Source organism: Sciurus vulgaris (genome assembly GCF_902686455.1).
Source record: "Sciurus vulgaris genome assembly, chromosome: 11".
In the NCBI taxonomy this organism is placed as follows: domain Eukaryota; kingdom Metazoa; phylum Chordata; class Mammalia; order Rodentia; family Sciuridae; genus Sciurus; species Sciurus vulgaris.
Window position 1 is genome coordinate 1,780,852 of NC_136472.1, and position 18,263 is coordinate 1,799,114.

Genomic DNA, 18,263 nt, shown 5'->3' on the forward strand with positions numbered 1-18,263 from the left:
GTGTGCTATGGGGCACTGTGTGTGTATGTGTGTGTGTGTGTGTGTGCTGTGGGGCACTGTGCGTGTGTGTGTGTGTGCCGTGGGGCACTGTGAGGGCGTGTGTGAGTGTGAGGGTGCGTGTGTGCCTGTGTGTGAAGGTGGGCCTGTGTCAGGGTGCGTGTGTGTGTGTGCTCTATGAGGCAGAGAACGAGATGTGAGATTTTGGGGGGGTGCCAATTAAAATCTGTCTGCAGGGGTTCTGGCTTCCATGCTCCCTTCCCGTCCTCTGTTCTCACGGGTCCCTGTGCCCAGCTTCCTGGTGACACTTGATGGTAAGCCGGGTGGAGGTCGAGCCTGGGGCTGCTGCTGTGGGCAGCAGGGTGACGAGGGCGCACACTGCCTGGGAGCCCAGGCCCCTTCCTTCCTCTGACTGGTGTAGGGACCCAAGTCCAAGCCAATTCGACTCAAGGTCCAAAGGGAAGAGAAGGAAGGGGGGGGGGGGCGTGCCAAATTCCTTAATTTTGCCAATTGTTTCTAAGCCAATTAATTTTTAGTATTTTTTCAGCCAATTGTTTTTTTTTTTTTTAAGTACTTTTTAGAAAAAGCTGATTAGTGTTTCTGAACAAGATGATTGATTTTAAGTGGGGCTGTGCGTGTGTGAGAGAGAACAATTTAGGGGCTTATACTTTCAATTTTTGAGGCCTATGTATAATTTGGGGGGAGGGTCTGTTGGAAGACATTTAAAGCCAATTAATTGGTTTTGGTTTTGAAGGGGGTGTAATCCCTCAGCCCGGTGGAGGGGGGCTGAGGAGGAGTCTGATGTGGGGAGGCGGGGCCTGGGGGCTGGGGTGGGAGAAACCCCAGGGTAGAAATGGAAGAGAGGTCTCAGTGTGGGACATGATGGAAGTGTCCCTGGTCAAGAGGAGGTCACAGAGCTGATGGTACACATTACAGAATCACAACAATTTGGCTCACTTCTGATTGCTGGACATCTCCGAAGAGGCACCCCCGTGGGCCAGATCTTTGGAGGCCACGGTGATCAGGGGACGGTGACGCTTGGCCTCTCTGAACGCTTCAAGCTCCTTGGCTAGCATGCGACCCCGGCGGGCACGCAGGAGGGCAGGCAGGCCTCTGCGCAGGCGTTGGGCGGACTGTCTCCAGGTGTCATATTGGAAAAACTTGCCCACGGGGTATCTGGGGAAGTTGTCCTGAGGAGGAAGGGACCAGTGGTGGGTGTCTGCTCCAAACCTGCCTCCCCCGAAGCTGTCCATGCCCCTGCCCACACCCCTCATTGCACCCCTGTCCCTTGGCTAGGAGGTCCCAGCCGCTGAAGCAAATACCTAACGTCCTGTCCCTGCCTCTGGGGAAGCAGAGGTGCCAGGCTCACCGGAAGCACGGTCGTAGAGGTAGACACGTCCCTCTCGGACTTGGCGGGGGTGGCACAGTAGGTCTCCAGGAGGGCCAGGTCACAGCTGCGAAAGCAGCACTCCTCCACAATGCCACGGCTGCGGCGGTTCACACGGCTTGCGGGCCTGCCTGGAAGTCCCACAGGGCAAACGGGGGGAGGTCAGCACCCACTGGCAACCCCGTCCCCCCCCCAGAGAAGGCTGCAAGAAGAGACAGCCACCCCTGTCCCCAGGCTAGGCCTGGACACTCAGTCACCCCGCGGGCACCAGGGAGAGAAGCGAGAGCCGGGCAGGCGAAGAGCCCAGAAAGGAGAGGTGAGAGAGGCGTGCTGCGGGACCAGCCCCGGCCCCTGGGGCCTCCTGCCTCCCGTCTGAAACGGGCACAGCTTCTCTGTCCCAAGGTCAGACTGTGACCACCAGGACCAGAGGCCCAGGTGCAGGTGGTTGGAAAACGGGTGGGGCGTGAGCCCAGCAAGGGGCGCAGCCCTGGGGTGCACACGAGTCTGGCCCCTGGTCTCGGGGCTCTGGCCAGGCCTGGCCTCAGAGCCTGGAGTCCCCCAAGCGCTGAGACAAGGAGGATCGGGCAGGAGAGAACAAGACGGGAGGGGAGGAGTGAGGAGCCGCATAACCGCTCTCTTCTCGTCTCCCGTCTTCCCCCTCTCCCCCACGGCACTCAGGTCCGAGGCTCGCTGGGAGGACGGGGTCGCTGGGGGCTTCACCTCGGAGCGCCAAAGGTCAGGCGTCATCTGTGGGGGCAGGGACAGGGAGCCCCATCTTGGGGTCCCGCCAGGGGTTCGGCCCAGCTCTCTGCTCAGGAAAGCCCAGTGCAGGGAAGCAACTCCCAGAGCAAGGACCACGACCCCCCGCAGCGCCACGTCCGTCCCCTGAAGGAGGCAGGCAGGCGAGAGGGAGCACAGAGGGGCCAGGCAGCAGGGGCCTCAAGGGCATCCAGGAGCAGCAGCGCCTTTCAGAGAGAAGCTTTGAAATGCAGGTACATTCTGTGAGCCCGTTTCCCAAGTAGGTAAGTAGAGGCTGCAGAGGAAGAGACCACCTGGCCAGTGCCGGGTGGGGCAGACAGGACGGTCCATGCCAGCAAGAGGAGTCGCATTCCTGAGGCCCCTCCCCTCCTGCCCCACCCAGGAGTCCCCCAGTGCCCCAAGGCTGGAAAAGGAAGAGAGAGAAGCATGAGTGAGCAGGAGTCAAGGCAGGTGGGCACCCCGCCGCGCAGCCCCCCAGCTCTGGTGGCAGGGGTGCAGATGTCTTCCTGCCTCCCACCCGCTGAGCGCACACAGCCCTGCCCCCGCCCCGCCATGTTTGCTTCATTCTTATGGATTTGAAATCTATCAGATTTGACATCTGCAGCCACGAACACATGTGTCCCTTGTCAAAATGATGCAGGGAGGAAGGCAGGCACCCCTGTTCCTCGGTGAGGTGGACCCTGTGAGCTCATGGCAGCCCGGGCCCCCAGCCTCCTCCACAGGAGGCGCCTTGCGCACTGTGGCTCAGTAAATGCTGGCTGGAGACCCTCTAGAAGGGTCAGAGCCAGGGCGGGGCCCTCCACCTCCAGTGTCCCCCTGCCCAGCCTCAGGCCAGGGTCCAGAGCTGCCCTGGGGGAGGGGCTGGCTCCCACACCGGTGGCATGCCTGCTGTGGACACCCCCTGGCCGGCCCCACCCCTTCGAGCTACTTACTGAAGTAAAAGCCGCGGTCCCCACAGACAAACTGGAGGGTGTCCACCAGCTCCCCGCCACACAGGGTCTCACTGGGGCGGTAAGCAGCAATGCAGCACGAGGCGAAGGCCAAGAAGGTGAGAAGCACCAGCATCGACTTCCCCATCGGGATCCCCATTGGTATCTGTGGGAGGAGGGAAGGGTGAGCGCGGGGTCCTCCCAGCCAGAGGAGCCCCGCCATTTCTTAAGCTGAAATCCACTGAAATCCAAAAGCCCAGCTTTCTCGATGCTATTATTTTAATTACAAAAATAACGCACATGCTTGGAGGGTTAGAGGAGGCCACGCGCTGCCTGGAGGAGGGAGAGATGCCGCCAGCCGCACAAGCCCATGGCTTTGAGTGGCAGGAAACGGTAGCAATCTTGTGTGGGGACCACCAGACCACAGTCAGCATGCAGGGGCCGAGCCACACCCACAGCCACAGGGGCTGTGCTGGACACTGGACCAGGCCTCCCTCCTGTGACATCATGGGGGTGGGGCCGACCCAAGGTCACGTCACCACTGCTCCCTTCCAAGGCCTGCCAAGATGGCAGATGGCTCCACCCCGCTGGGGAGCATGTGCGTCCAAGGGGACTGGTCCCTGTCCTCCCCAGCCCCCAGCAGGGCAGGGGGATCCAGGCGGACCAGCCCTCCCTAGCTGCAGGCATGTCCTGCTGGGCTAGCCCTCCTGCCCTCTCCCTTCCAGGCCGCACTAGCGAAGCTCAGGTCAAGGACCCAGTGGTTAGAGCCACCAAGCCGCCCACACTCTGGGGAGCCTTGCGCTCGAGATCACACAGCCCAAGTGCAGCCCGTCATGGGTGCCCCCAAACTCACGAGAAAGCCACAAGTCCCCTTTCCAGGCCTCGAATCACACCACCCAGTGCCAGGGACCCGAGTCCCTCCAGAACCATCAGACCATCTCCCGACTGGAATACAAACTCCTCGGAGGGAGCTGGAGAGGGTGGGTCAGGCCACTCGGGAGGCCGGACGCCAGGACCCTCCAGGCCCAACCTGGAAGGGGCAGCTCATTGCAGGACACACCCCCTCCAAGCCCAAGGCTTCGAGGGCAAGGGCACTGGTAGGAGGCTGGGAAGACACAGCAAGCTGCCCTTGCCCCTGCGGAAGGTGGAGCCCGCCAGGCCGGCGGCCTCAGCCCGCTCTCCGCAGGCCCAGGGGATTCCTTGATGCAATAAATCATGTGCAGGACGCAGCGGGGAGTAAGAAGGAAACCACCTCTCCAAGCTCCCTGGGGAGCAGTGGCCAGTTCTGCAGGAGGCTCTGCGAGTCACCTTGCCCACCTCCTCCTCGGACGGGCCTGCCTCCCCACTTCCCCTCTACCGCCCTTTCCAGTTCCAGCAGGGAACCCGCACAGTTCTTTAAGAGGCAGCTCCACCCTGCTGCCCATGAAAACCCCTCGGCAAACCCAACCACTCTAGTTCCAGGTCAGCCCAGGGTGTCAGCAGAAAGCAGGGGATGTGTGGAGGTGCCCGACAGGTGAGGGCCTGGAAAGGCCCAAAAGCTGTTGGAGGAGGGAGGCAGGGGAAGGAAGAGAAGAGAAGGAGCAGGTGAGGAGACAGGGACACAGGTGGGCGCGCAGGGCAGAGGCTCCGGCAGAGGAGGGCCTGTGAGAGCAGCAGGCCCGGCTGCAGGGCCCAGGCCTGAGGCTGGGCAGTGCCCTGGGCCACCCAGCCGGCCGAGCAGGATGGCAGCGGGGCCTCTTCCACAGGCCTGTTACCTGCGTCTGGACAGGGCTCGCCGAGGCTGGAGGAGGAAGAGGAGGAGGCTGGAAGTCTCTCTCAGGAGAAGCCAATGTCCAGTTTGCAAGCTGGTCAGTGCCTCAGCTTTTATGTCTGAGTCGGCTCCGCCCAGCCCCGGCTCCACCCTACCCCACCCCCTCCCTGCTGACCACTCCCCCCGCCCCCTTTGCACCCGCCCCCTCCCTCCTTCCAGCCAGTCCCTTCTCTCCTGCACCCCCAACGCCCGCCCTGGACCATCCCTCATCAAAGTACCACGAGGGGGGCTCATCCTGCACCCCCAGACCATCTCCGCACAGGGCAATGGGGGCGGGGGGCTCCTTCCCACCTCCTTGCATGGAAACTTCCATGCTGCCCAAGGGCAGGGCAGTTACCCCTCTCTGGGTAGTACACCCCTGTCCTTCTGAGATTCAGACCGGCCTCTCTCCCCAGACTCCCCGCTGGAAATGTTGGGGGCAGAGATAGGGGGTGTCGGGGGAATCTATTGCAAATGTGGCGCCTGGCACGACTGTTCTGCCAACTCGGCGCCCCTCCTGGCCCCACCCACCCAGCTTTCCTCTCAGTCTTGCTGGCACCAAGTCAACGTGCCAGGGTGGGCTTTGGGGACGTTGCCCCCTCCTCATTACCCAGCACCCTGGAGCAACAGGGTCCCGCACGGCACAAATCGCACATTTTCAGCAACCCCCTGCACCCACAGGCCAACCAGGAAGTCGCCCGAGCGGACGGCTCACACCTCCCCGGCGCTGCCCGACGCCCCCGCCCCCTCCCCCACGCAGCGGCGCGAGCGAGAGCGAACGGGACCCCCGCCCCACCCTTGTCCCCGCCCGGGCCGGCGCCCGCCGAGCCCCGCGGGAGGAAGGGCCAGGCGTCCCGCGCGCCCGCGCCTGCCCTCCCGGCCGCGGCCCGCGCTTACCTGGAAGCCGCGAAGCTGCCGCCCACCTCCCTGCTGCTTTAGCGCAAGCCGAACAGCGGGCGTAGGCCCTCCTGCCGGACACTCCTCTGCCAGCGCCGCTCTGGCCGAGTCGCTGGGGCCGAATGTGCGACGGGGCAGAACGGGGGGATGGCTTTTTTTTGGGGGGGGGGACTCTTCTGCTTCGTTAGGGAGGACGGGCTGTCTTCGGGCTGGGGCGGGCCAGATGTTGTACTTTCGGGGGGGAAAGGGTATCGGGAAATGAGGTCAGCTGTTGTACCAAGGATAGAGGGGGGCAGAGATAGTCGGAGAGACAGAGTGAACGTGAAAGGGGGGGGCCAGAGAGAGGGCAAGAGGGAGAGAGGACAGCGAGAGGCGGGCAGGCTCGCAGCGGGAGAGAGCAGCACGGAGAGAAACAGAAAGCGTATAATTAATCCACTTTGGTAGGCGAAGGCAGAGGGCGGGCTTGAGGGGGGAGGGCGCTGGAGGCGAGGAGCTGGGGGGGCGGGAGGGAGCCCGGGAAAGGTGGCGGTGGGAGAGCGGGGCCGCGCTGGGCGCGGAGAGGGGCGCGGGGCGGAGAAGCCAAGGGAAGAGCGCAACGTCGAGGGCCGGGGACGGTGCTGACCGGGGCGGAGAGGAGGCGTCACCCAGGCCGCGGGCGCCCAGCTCGGTATGGGCCGACGGAGCCCTCGGCCGTCGCGAGCCCGGGCCTTCGGGGGGGGGCAGGCGGTGGCGGCGCCGGGGGCCGCTCGGGACGCAGCGCGGAAGGGGGAGCGGCCGGGCTGCGCGCCGGGGGAGGGCTGGGGGGGAGCGCGGGGGATGACAACGCCGGCGGCCTGCGAGCCGGACTGCCTGCGGGGGGGACCGCCTCCTCCGGCGAAGCGGGGACGGGGGTTGAGGTAGATGGAGGAGGAGGCGGCGGGGAATCCGCAGGCCCGACGGAGCGCGGCCCCGCCGACGGCGCCCGGGACGGGAGTTAGCAGCGAGGCGGCGGACGGCGTCGACGCGGGGCCGCCAGCCCGGGTGGAGGCGCTGGCGGGCCGAGCGCGGGCGGGCGTGGGCCAGGAGGCGGGGGCGGCCGGAAGGGGGGGGCCGGGGGCCGGCCTGGCCTCACGCAGCTCCGCCGGAGAGCAGGCGAACTGCGGGCGCCAACGCCGGCTCTTATAGCCGCGCCACCCCGCGGCTCGGCGCCCGCTCGGGCCCCGCTGGCCAAGCGCCCGCGCCAATGGGCGCCCGAGGGGCCCTTGCCCCGCCCCGGGACCGCCCCCGCAACTCGAGCCACCGGAGGGAACGCGGGCTGGGGGCCCCGGGCCCGGGGGGCGGCGGTTGGGGGGGCCGTGGGGTGCGCGAACGCGAGGCCGGGGTGGGGGGCTGGGAACCGCAAAAGTTGAGCGAAACACCGAATCCCCGTCCTAAAGAATTTGGGGCCTCATCCCTGGTTTCCGGGGTGCTAGGGCACCCTGCTTTCCTGCGCAGCGGGCGCGGGGCGAGCATCCCCGACCCTAGCGGGAGTGGGCTTCCCGTGTCTTGCCAGGGTTCTACGTGGCGGGGGCGTCCCGTCAGAGTTCCGGCGCAGGTGGTCCAGCTCTGGGTTTGGGGTCCCCGCTGGGAGATGCCAGGGGAGTGGAGAAACCCCAGGCTCGGGCGGGGCGCACAGCCGCCACCTGCCCGAGCAGGCGGAGCGGGCTCCGAAGCACCTCGAGTCGCAGTCGAATCCTGAGCGCCCCCCGGTGCCGCGCGGGAGCCCCGAGCAGTCAGGGCGGCTGCCAGGTGCGGGACACGGCGCAGGCCGGTTGGGCCCGGTGGAATCTGGGCCAGGCATGGAACTTGTGTGCGGAGGCTGCGCCCGCCAGGAGAGAAAAAAGCAGGGCGGGAAAAGTAGCTCAAATCCTACCTGCATGACCGAGCTCACCGGGGTGCGTCTAAGCAGCTCGCCTTTGGGGCCCACCCAAAATATCCGGATAATGGTTCCCCCGTCCTCAGTGCGTTGGACTTGCGTAGCCTCGGGTTCGGCCCCAGGGGCCACCACGATAATTTGGGGGTCTGGGGAAACCATCTCCTGGAGAGTTTGGACGATGTAAGAAGGCATTGTGATTTTTGCCAAGTCAAAACCACTCACAAGCCCCTGCACTCCGCCCGCCCCCCGCAGCCCGCGCTGCCCGCGACTCGCCGAGAGGAAGGGGCCGCGGGCGGCGGAAACCCGCGCGCCAGCTAGCCCCCTTACTCCGCCATCAATCACTGCGCCCGCGCTCCGCGCGCGCCTCCCCAAATCCTCGGCCTCGCGGCCTGGAGGCGCTGCGCCGCCGGGGTGGGGAGCGCCTCTCCTCCGCATCCCACCGACCGAGGGCCCTGCCCACACCGGTTCGGGTCGGCCAAGCCGCTTTCCCGACAGTTGTGATCTTTGCAAAGAGTCAACGAAAGTGGCGCCAGTTTCGGGGCGCGCAGCCCGAGGGAGCGCGGCCGCCGAGCGAGAAGCACGCAGCCGGTTCCCGCGCCCCACGTCAGCCTGGGAGCGGCCGCCCTAGAAAAGCACCAGCCGGGGTAGGACGGCAGCGGGTGCGGGTAGGAGGCGGGCTGGGACCGCAGAGTGGCGGGACCAGTTCGGCGGGGAGCTCACCACGAAGCTGGAGGCTGCGTCTGCGGGTGCACGAGAAGCCGAGGCAGCAGGCGGGCGAGCGCTCTGTGGCGAGCAGTGGACTCTGCTGAAGGTGAGCAAGACCCCGGGGGCAGTCCCCAATGTCCGGGGGCAACGCCCAGTCCGTTGGAAGACCCGGGGACAATGCCCAAATTTGGGGGAAACTGGGGGCAATGCCCAGTCGTTTCCCTGGACGCGGGAGAAGCACTGCCCACGTCCTGGAGGTCGCACGGCCGTCCTGAGTGTGTTTGGGGCACACACACAGAAATTTCCAAACCCCCAAGTTGCTCTTCGGACTCTGTAGGAACAGAGAAGAGGCCAGAAACCAGTGCCCACCGTTTGCGGGATTGAGGAAGCCTAGGGTGGCTGTCAGGGCCGGGAACAATGCCCAAATTTCGGGGATCTGAAATCAGAGCTCTGTCTTATTTGCAGCCCAGAGAATGAGTGTTCTGAAGCAGGGGAACCCAGAGGAGACTCGTTAATGGGGGGAACCATGATTAATGGCTAAATTTGAGACTCAAAGAAAAAAAAAATCCCAAAAAGCGTCCAAGTTTGGGGAGTGAAGGAATTCCTCCATGCAACTGGGGGACCTAGTGATCCAAGTCTAAAATGGGGGAACCCAACATTTTAGCAATTTGGGGGCCCATGAAATCCCAGATCAATGGTAGGGGGCAAGGCTTTTTGGTTGAATCAAATAAATTTCTCTACATGAAATTTGGAGGAATCTAAGAGGCATATTGCCTAACATTTTGGGATGAAAAACAGATGCATTTTGGGGATCTGGGCAAATTCTTAGTGGGTCAGAAGAAAGTGGGAATTTATGTCCACATTTTTAAGAATGCAGGTCGTGGCCTGGGTACGGGCAGCACTAGAATCTTCCTAATTACTGAGGCTTTGGGGAAAATCCTCAAAGTTCTTTAGCCACTTGAGAAACATCTTCTAAATTTTGGGGAACCCAGATTGTAAGCAGTATATTTGGAGAATGCAGAAAATCAATGTCCTTTTATATTTTAATTGGCAAAATAGATTTTAATTAGTTTATTTTTGTTGAACAAGGCGGGGGAATACTATGTGTTTTCCTGGACAATGTTTGCATTTGGGGAACCCCAGTAAAACAGTCCAAATTTGGGTATCATGGAAATTACCAAATGGAAACTGGTATCTAAATTTCAGGTAACCAAGTTAGTAGCTAAAAACTTATACAACACAGAACTTTAAATCCTAGGATTTGTGGGACCCAGGGACATTTTCTAGTGTGCTTTGGGGCCCAGGGAACATTGCTTAATTTAGGGGGACTCAGGCCATGGGGCATAAAGTTTATTAAAATTTGATAAAATCTCAGTTGTTCTGTGAAGGAAAAAAAAAATCTCAATTTGTTTTGAAGTACCTGGATTTGGGGGCCTCTGGAAAATAATTTTTGAGTCCAATAATTCATGGAAATTTCTCAGGCTCCTTGGATGATTTGGGGGGGTCAATATCTGTTTTAGGGAACAGGGATTAAGAAACTCTAAATTATAGGGCCTGGAGAATTGATGTCCAAAGTTTGTGATCTGCGGGCAGTGTGCAATGTATTTGCAGAAAATATTGCTTAAATGTGGATACTTTCCAGCCTGAGATCTATACCTTCCTGTAACTCAGGATAATACTGAGTGCGTTTGGGGGCTGGAGGGCATGCCTAATGTTTGAGGGAACTCAGCATGTGCAAACAGGAGGAAAAGGGTCCAGTGTCACCCTGGGATTAGAGATTGGTATTGGAGTTTCAGAAAACCGGGTTCTTGTCAGTCAGCTAGGAGGACCCAGGGAGTTTTTTTAATATTTAAAATGTTGCGGATACAGAGAGAAAGTTTAGAATGTTTGGGGACTGAGACTTTCAATAAAGCCTGGAAGAACAAGAAATAAACTCTGCACAAGGGTTGATTTTGTGCACATTGTGACCCCAAGTCGTGGGCCGCCATGAGTGGTTCGGGAGAGGGTAAAAGACCCTCTTTCACACTTGAACACATCTTAGGTAATCACTCAGCCTGTTTTTGGTGCCTGGGTCACAGTGTCTACGTTGCAAAGAGTCTGATGAATGGCCAGGAAGCTTGCAGAGCCTTGGAAATGAAGGTCCCAAATCCTTGTGGCCCTTGTGGGGTACTCAATGAGTCTGGGGGATTATTAGTGAAAGTGTTCTTTAATTTTATGGAGTTCGGGGGATTATTGGTGAAAGCGTTCTTTAATTTTATGGACATCAGGGAATCAGAATAGATTGTTTAGAAGGGGCTTTGGGTATAGTGCCTAAAAGTGGGGGAGAAGGCATAGGAAATAGTGTTCAAGCTTTGAGGGGTTCAGGAATATTGCTCAGTGTGCTGGATAGACGTGGGATTCAACATGTAACATGTAGGGAGACAGGTTGGGGACAAAAGACTGTGGAACTTGGTGGACAGTGTTCCAGATCGTGGTGAATCAGGAACAGGGCTGAAATATGGGGAAGTCAGAAAAGTAAATTTAGGAGACCCTGTAATTAATATTTTTAAATTTAGGGAAATGGAAACGTTCTACTTGTTTTGGGAGAATGCTGTCCACATTCTCGGGAGCCAGGAGATTTTTGTCAGCATGACCACAGGACCAAGGGGTTACAGTATAAATTTGGGGGATCCGGGTTGTCGTTCTGTAAACCCGTAGGATCTTGGGGCGGGGTGTATGTAACATTGTTAGGAACCTAGGAGAAAGCAAATTTGGGAACCCAAACCATACAGTGTAAATCTGGGGAAGCAGTGGGGTCTTTTTTTTTTTTTTTTATGTTTGGAAATTAATGCTCCAAAAAATTCCTGTGAGCTGTACAAACGCTGAATGTACAGGACCTGGGGCGCAATGCTTAAATTCGGAGGATCCCAGAAAAAAGTCACGTCCGAGTTCGGGGAAAGCAGGGAAGCCGTTCGTGCGCGGGGGCCCTGGAGCTCTGCGGGCGTCCGGGAAACCACGCTCGGGCGGGAGGGGAAGCGCCGCCCGAGCGCCGCGCCTCGGGACGCGCGGAGCAGTGGCGCCCTCCCCGGGGGACGAGAGCGGCGGCGCGCGGCGGCGCGGGGACCCGGCGCGGGCGGCCGGGCAGGTAGCCCTGGCGGCCTGGAGCGCACGGCCGAGGGGACGCAGCTTTCCCTTCTCTCCGCTTCTCGCCACGGAGAGGGCGTCGGTGGCGGGCGCCGGATCTGAGCCCGAGTCTGGTGACACGGGACGCTCGAGGGCCGCGAAGGCGCTGCCCGGCGCGCTCCCCGCGTGCTCCGGCGCTCCCGGCTCCCCGCTCGGCCGCCGCCGAGGAGGCCGGCCGGCTCCCCGCCACCACCGCGCCCCACGCGCTTCCGCGCTGCGAGCCTAGGCGAAGCCGCGGCCCGGCCGCCGCCGGGGGCAGGCTCGTGCCTGGCTCGGCGTGGGGGCCCCGAGCACCCCGGGCGTCCGCCCCCTCCCGCCCCGGCGCCCCGCGGGCGCCGTCGGGCCTTCGCCAGCCCCCAGACGGCGGCGAAACCAGCGTCGTTTGGGTAACGAGAAAGGAGAGGAGACGGAAGCAAAGGAGAATATGGGGGACTGAGCAGGGGCCCCGCCGGAGGTGGCTGGGTGCTAGGGCTCTCCTTTCGTTTTCTCAGACAATTTCACAAGCCTCTCACCCCGGCTGGGAAGCGTCCAGTTCTCAAAGGCGAATATCGAACCCACCGCAGCCTCATGGTGCTGCTGCTGGGAACAAGGCCACCCCTCAGCACTGGGCGGTCTTGGAGGTCAGGGGCAGAGACCCTAGGGGGCCTGTGTGTTGGGGGTGCCAGAGAGGGTGCACTGCGGGGGGCAGCAGGATGGTAGGAATCCTGGGCGCCAGGACAGCAGTCGTTACCCCTCCCGACCGGACCCCCGCAGAAAGACCCAGGATAGAAATCGGGGCATCCCAAAGCCTGACACTTGGGGGAGGCAGGGGTTAATGCCACTGGACAGGTGTGGGGGCCCAGGCAAGGCCTAGGCATCTCCACATAAGCTTGGCAAGACAGGGAGACCCCCGCCCCCAAGAAAAGCAGCCCATTTTGCACCCAGGCACGTGGGGAATGTTCCCCCTTCAGATTCCACATCAATCACCCCTGTGTCCCATTCCAAGAACATCTGGCCCCGTCTCCCCCCACCCATCGCTGCCCCCCTTCCCACCAGCCTCCTGCCGCCTCCAGTCCCAGGCGCCGGCCTGTCAGGGAGTGCTATAGACAGGAGGGAGCCTCCAGCTGAGAACACTCTGCGGTGCCCAAAAGCCCCCCACTCCAGAGAGACTTGTGAATTTGGGGATGAGGAGCATTAAAAAAAAAAAAAGTCTCTCTGCACCCCCCAGTCCCTGCAAGACCAGACCGGATTTCAGATCCTTCCCAGGGTCTCTGTTAAGGGCAAACCTAGGGCTTCCTTTGGCCCAGCTCTGGGCTCTCCAGTTCCTCAGGCCTGCTTCCCAAGTTGGGGACAGGCAAGGCTGGAGTGAAACTCCATTTCAGAGGTGAGCTTTACTCCTTTTAGGGGGGTCCCTGGGGGACAGTCACGTCAGTGGGCATTTGGAGACCCACCCTCTGCTTTCTGCCCTGGCAGAAGTGCCTGCTGGAGGAGCCACCACTGCAATCGAACACGCAGCTCGGACTTTTCAGAGGTAGGAAGGCAGCTTAGGTCACCTTGGGGTGCCCACTGTAGAGCCACCACGGCACTGGGGCCATGCCAGGCCAGTGGGGGGCACGCATGTTCTCCCTCCCCCCGGGACTGCTCAGAGAGCCATCGCCTAGCCTTATTTAGTCAAAAGTGTGGCAGAAGGGACAGGCGGGAGGCTGGGGCTGATCCGGGTCACCCTGAAGCTCAAAAAGTCCACCAGCTGTGCCCCTAGCTAGGACAGTGACTAGGTTCTCCCCAAAGCCCTCTCCTTCCCCCTACTTCTGGCCCCCCAACGTGGAGGGGTCCTACCAGCAGCCTGAGAATATCCTGGGGTTGGGAGAGTTTGGCTGGCAGTCACTTCGGCCCCAAGCGGCGACCCCACCACTGCCTGCTCGGCACTGAGGCAGCCGCTGATCTCTCTGGACTACAAGACCCATCTGCTCCGAGATTCGACTCACCCACCCGGCCTGGCTGGTGCCCCCGCCTGCGGGTCCACTGGCTGGGCTGCCTGGCTCCCAGCGCTCCTGCCAGCCTGCCCTGGGCCTTTCCTGTTCCTCCCGGGCTCATGCTCTGAGCTGGCCGCTTCCCCCTTACCGGGACCAAGCCCTGCTCTGTTCTCGAGGGTCCCCAGAGCCCTCCCTCATCTCTGCAGGGTCCCTGCAGAGGCACAGATCCTGTGCTCCAAGAGGACACAGTGCCTGGTGTCAGCCCACCAGCCTGGGACGCCAGGGACCCAGGCCCCTGAAGGGAACACCAACACCAGGACACAAACACCCAGCAGCTGATCAACAAGACAAAAGCCGAGGTAAGTTTGGGTCTGTGTGGGGTTGCCAGGGGGGCTTCTGGGGAGGGAGCAGAGCACTCCAGGAAGAACCAGGCTATGCCACTGTGCTGCTGCTTCGTGCTGCTGCTTCATGCAGCGTCTGAACTAAAAAGACACCTTTAAAAGAACATCCCTGGCTTCTCTCTGGGATGGGCAAAGCGGCCTGGAAGGGGATCACCTGCTGGTCCTCCCGCAGGCTCTGGAGGGGGTCTGTGTCCCTTGCCAGTCAGGCACAAGGACACAGGCCCATGTGCCCCCCCACCTCCAGCGCTCCCCAGGACCCAGGCCCTTCTCCCACCTCCCACCCCAGTACCTGAACAACGAAGTGGCCACCACCCAGCTTGCTGGCAGGCAGTCAGAGGCGGCTCTGGCCCCAGTCCCTTTTGAGCCCCCCCCCCCCCCTGCCCCCACTCACACACAGGAAGCCCTGCTGGCCTCCAGAACACAATGGAATCATGACAAGGCCACTTGTAAGGCCCCTCACAGTGCTCAGAATGCCTCTGGTCATTGTCTCACCTGCTGTTCCCCGGTCAGCTGGGAGGCTGGAGCATGCTTGACAAGTGGGTAGAGACAGAGAGGTCAAGCCACTGCTGGTGGCCCTACAGCCTGGCAGCTCCAGAAGGCCTAGCCCAAGCTCCACACCCCCAGCTGTCCTTGGATCTCCTGGTTTCTCCCCCTGATGATTTCCCTTCTGTCCCTTCTGCCCCTTCCGTGTTCTTCCTGCCTTCTCAGATCTGGGCTCACTTGGAAGCCAGCCTTCCCTTGGGCTGCCTGCCCTCTCCCTCTGACTCCTGCCCACCTTTGCCCCTCTTTCTTTCTCAGGAGTCTCCAAGGACCTCCGTGCTGCAGGGACTTCAGGGAACCTGATGTGCACACACCTCGCTCCCCAGGAGATAAGCACCCGGAGCCCACACCTGACTTCCAGATACTAGCAGTGTGACTGAACTACCCCCTCAGCCTCGGCTGCCTGCAAGTGGGCGGATTCGCACTTGTGCCTGGAGGGTGCAGCCCTGCAAGGGGGCCTGATATGAGGAGAGCTGCAGCAGTGGACACCTCTGCCCTGCCCAGGACACTTACCTCTTCGGGGCTGGTGCTGGCTGCCGGCTGGCCTCAGTTCTGGGAGCGAGGAGACCTCCTGGGCCAGAGGCCGCAGCAGCCCGCCTCTGGACTGGGCTCCCGGGCTGCTCTGACCTGCTGGGGCTCAGGCTGGGGGGCAGGCTGGGCAGGGGGCAGATCCGGAGGAGATGCAGGTCCCTCGGCCTGGGGGCTGGGCTCCGCCTCCTCCCTCACAAGCTCAGTGGTGACTATTCGGCCCCTAGGAAAAGCAAAGTGACATCTTTGAGATTACTTTTCACCCCTAAGTGTGAGGTGGTGGACCCAGCTTTGCTGTACCTCTGAGCTGTACCCCAGCCCTTTTTACTTTTCATGTTTGCAGATCTCTCTCTAGCCAGTGCACGGGCCCCATTCTGCCCTGGCTGCTGAGGGTGGGGGAGGCCTATGGGTCACCTTCTGAGGGTCTGGTCACTGTCTCTCCCTCCTGTCTTTTTGACTGTCTGACTCCCCCTTTTCAAAACACAAGGGAGGGAAAGGTGGCAAGAAGACACTTTGCCAAGTCTGTCACCTGCGATGGAAAGGCAGGAGTCCCTCCTGGTGAATGGGCAGCACCCTTTCTGGTGTGGATGGATTTCTGCTGGGCATGGGTGGGGGCTGCACACAAAGGATCTGCCTCAAGAAGTCACAACACACAGGAAGGTCTCCCCTCCCTCCCCACACAACCACTCTGAATGGAAGGGAAGAGCTCCCCAATGAGGGGCAGAGATAGAGGGACAAAGGCTCTGCTTGCAAGAGTCACTGGGGGAGAGGGGAGGGAGATGGGCATGGGGTGGGGAGTGGGGCCGGGGCTTCTCTGGGAAATGAACCCCCTTCCCATAAACACCACACTGGGTGGATTGAGTTGCCTGGGATCCAGTGTGCAGGGGCAAAACACTTGACACACAAACATGCTCTCAGAGAAACGGCCATTGCCCAACACTCACTTTGTGGGCAGGAGAGGCTGAGGGGGGAGAGAAGCTGGACGTGCCCCCGGGATAAAGCAGCTTTCCTTTTAAAACTGCTGGGGGATCATGGTCACTGTCCTTTCAGGGCCTCACCCCCAAGTCCTCAATGATGGGTGAGAGGTGTAGAGAGCAGACAGAAAGGGAAGTTTGATTTTAAAATGGTAGAAAAAAGACAGCTTCAGAATCTCAGGCCCTGGCCCCTACACACAGTGTCCTGATTGTCTTTGGACAATTCGGGTGGGGGGATTCAGCAAGAGAAAAAGCCCTGCTTTTTACATTTGCAAAAGCAACTGTATATTCCTGCTGACAAGAGCAGCGCTGCCCTCCTTCCCAGTCCCTCCTTTTTGGTCTGGCAGATTATAAGGGGAAACCTATTTTCCTTGCAAAAGGCTCTGTGCCTTTGGGCAGCCTTATAGAAGAGGCCCCTCTCCCACTCTTTCCTGTCCCCTCCAAATTTGAAGCTACTCTTAGAAAACTTACCCTGCTGGGCCCTCCAGTGACAGAAGGTTTTCCCCTCTTTAGGAGTCTAGGCCCTGGCTGTCCCAAGCCCCCAGCCCACCTATGCCCAGACATTACAACTGCAGCTTTCCCCCACACGGAGGGTGCAGCACAAGGGAGGGAGACCCAGTTACCTGTACTCTAGTCGCTGCGTGGTCCCTGCAGCTCCCGGACGGTGGATAAAGAGGACTGGGGAATCACTGGTGCCCAAGACTCTCTGCCGAAACTGCCCGGACGATGATCCGCTGGCTGGGCCAATATTAGCAGTCGCCGCCAAAGCAGGGGGTGTTCTGGTTGTGGTGCCCAGACCCTCCAGCCGGGTCGACGTGGAGGAGGAGGTGGAGGGGGACGAGGCCGAGGCTGGAGAAACGATGAAAGACTTTTTTAGAGGGCGCATGATAAAGGGGCCCCTAGAAGCAGGGTAGCCTCTCCACTGTTGAGCACGGCACCTGCTCAACTGAAACTGGCTTTGCCCTCACCTCCTCGTCCCCTCCACGCCTTTCTCCAAGCCCCTCCAAATTTGGAAGACTTGCGCCAACTCAGTAGTACTGGGGCAGCTGACTATGGCATTTACCCACACCAGGGCACGGGTGCATTGAGGGGTGGAGCTTTGGCCCATCCCTGAACCCTTGGAAGGACATATGTGGGTGTGGGTATAAGCCGGAAGCACTCCTTGTTAGCTAGGAGGTGGGGACTGTGTGCAGGGGGTAAGGAGGGGGGTGTGCCTTCACTGGAGTGACAGTTGGCAGTCACTTGACACCCTGGAATGTGTGGGCGTGGCACTGGTAAAAAGGGGGCGGGGACTAAGGGGAAAAAAAACAAGGTTCGAAAATAATAATAAAGTAGTTTTTCGATTGTTTCCAGCACACCTGTGGCACAATGTAGTTATGTTTTTCCATATTAAATGGGTAGAGGACTCAACTGGGAGTTTTTTCTCATTCACTGGTCATATCTAACCTAACCCCCTACCCCCCACGTGTGGTCCCAGGCACTAAGTACGCTGCTGCAAGTGACATGCACTCAGCACTGGCAACTCATAGTCATTTGTGGGTAGGATGATTGGCCAGCCTCACAGCCTTTTAAGCCTGGCCAAAACTCCAATTAAGGCATAAACTCAGGGCTGGCAGCAGGAGGGGTAGAGCTCAGATAGAGATTCTGCCTGATTGGACTAAATCTTACTGGGAATTTGAAACCTCTGCTCACAGCCTTGATGGACAGCAGAAAGCAGAGCAAAGACTTCCAAAGAGGCAAAGACATGCACTCCCCAGAGATCCACCAACCCACCCTCCCTACATTCCAGCAAATCAGCCACTCACTCTCTGGGTATTTATTTTACTACCCAGTTTACTAGCCCATGTTGGGATTTAATTCTCCCTTCTCCCTATGTCTTTCCAAGACCTTGCCTGAACTCCATTTTTAAATGGGAAGGATAGAATAGAGACTCAGACTTGAGGGGAACTCAAAAGTGAAGGGAGGGTGCCCCAGGAGAATGTAGATGCTTCAGAGCCAAACTATCTCATCGTTGGAGGGCAGGCAGGACTCCATTAGGTTTTGGGTGAGGAGGGCTACAGGGATGCTAGTGACTCTGGTTCAGGTCTGAGATGCATAGTGGCCTCAGGTTCCCATGAGGTATGCATGAAGTATCCCACTCTTATTAGAGTGAAGCAGTCATTTCTCATGCTGACTCTCACTCTGCTTTGGGACTCTGTGGGCTAGAGGCTCTGCAGCATGTGCCTCCCCCTAGTGTCTGCTGCAAAATGTTGGATGTTGCAAGGAGTTACTTTCAGGCCCATCTGTCGACACTGGTTGAGACTTTCTAAGCTGAAGTGGGGGTAGAGAGGTTGAGGGACTCACTCCAAA

The 18,263-nt window shown here is 60.0% G+C and overlaps 1 protein-coding gene and 1 long non-coding RNA gene across 3 annotated transcripts; one reads left to right on the top strand and one right to left on the bottom strand.

Moving 5' to 3' along the window:
• Positions 1 to 478: 478 nt before the first annotated feature.
• On the bottom strand, positions 479 to 15,065 carry IGF2 (insulin like growth factor 2). Of its 2 annotated transcripts, none has more exons than XM_079104991.1 (4): positions 14,926 to 15,065; positions 3,076 to 3,238; positions 1,367 to 1,515; positions 479 to 1,187 (listed from the first exon to the last, which is right to left on the bottom strand). In XM_079104991.1, the coding sequence occupies exons 2-4, from the start codon at positions 3,230 to 3,232 to the stop codon at positions 951 to 953; spliced, it is 543 nt and encodes a 180-aa protein (XP_078961117.1). In that variant the 5' UTR covers positions 3,233 to 3,238; positions 14,926 to 15,065; the 3' UTR covers positions 479 to 950. The 2 variants fall into 2 exon arrangements, with proteins under 2 accessions (XP_078961117.1, XP_078961116.1); XM_079104990.1 differs by lacking the exon at positions 14,926 to 15,065 and adding an exon at positions 5,759 to 5,899 and having other exon boundaries at positions 1,367 to 1,523; positions 3,075 to 3,238.
• LOC306640625 lies at positions 7,149 to 14,919 on the top strand. The gene is made up of 4 exons (XR_013757837.1): positions 7,149 to 8,463; positions 12,972 to 13,029; positions 13,678 to 13,830; positions 14,671 to 14,919. It is a non-coding gene; the product is annotated as an uncharacterized lncRNA (long non-coding RNA).
• Positions 15,066 to 18,263: the final 3,198 nt, after the last annotated feature.

What these genes read in the sequence shown, in the direction of transcription:
- IGF2 (XM_079104990.1), bottom strand. Translation starts at nt 3,232, where the DNA reads ATGGGGATCCCGATGGGGAAGTCGATGCTGGTGCTTCTCACCTTCTTG. An exon ending in GACCGCGGCTTTTACTTCAG is followed by an intron (nt 1,524 to 3,074) that starts TAAGTAGCTCGA and finishes TTGCCCTGTGGG; the next exon opens with ACTTCCAGGCAGGCCCGCAA. An exon ending in CCTCTACGACCGTGCTTCCG is followed by an intron (nt 1,188 to 1,366) that starts GTGAGCCTGGCA and finishes CTTCCTCCTCAG; the next exon opens with GACAACTTCCCCAGATACCC.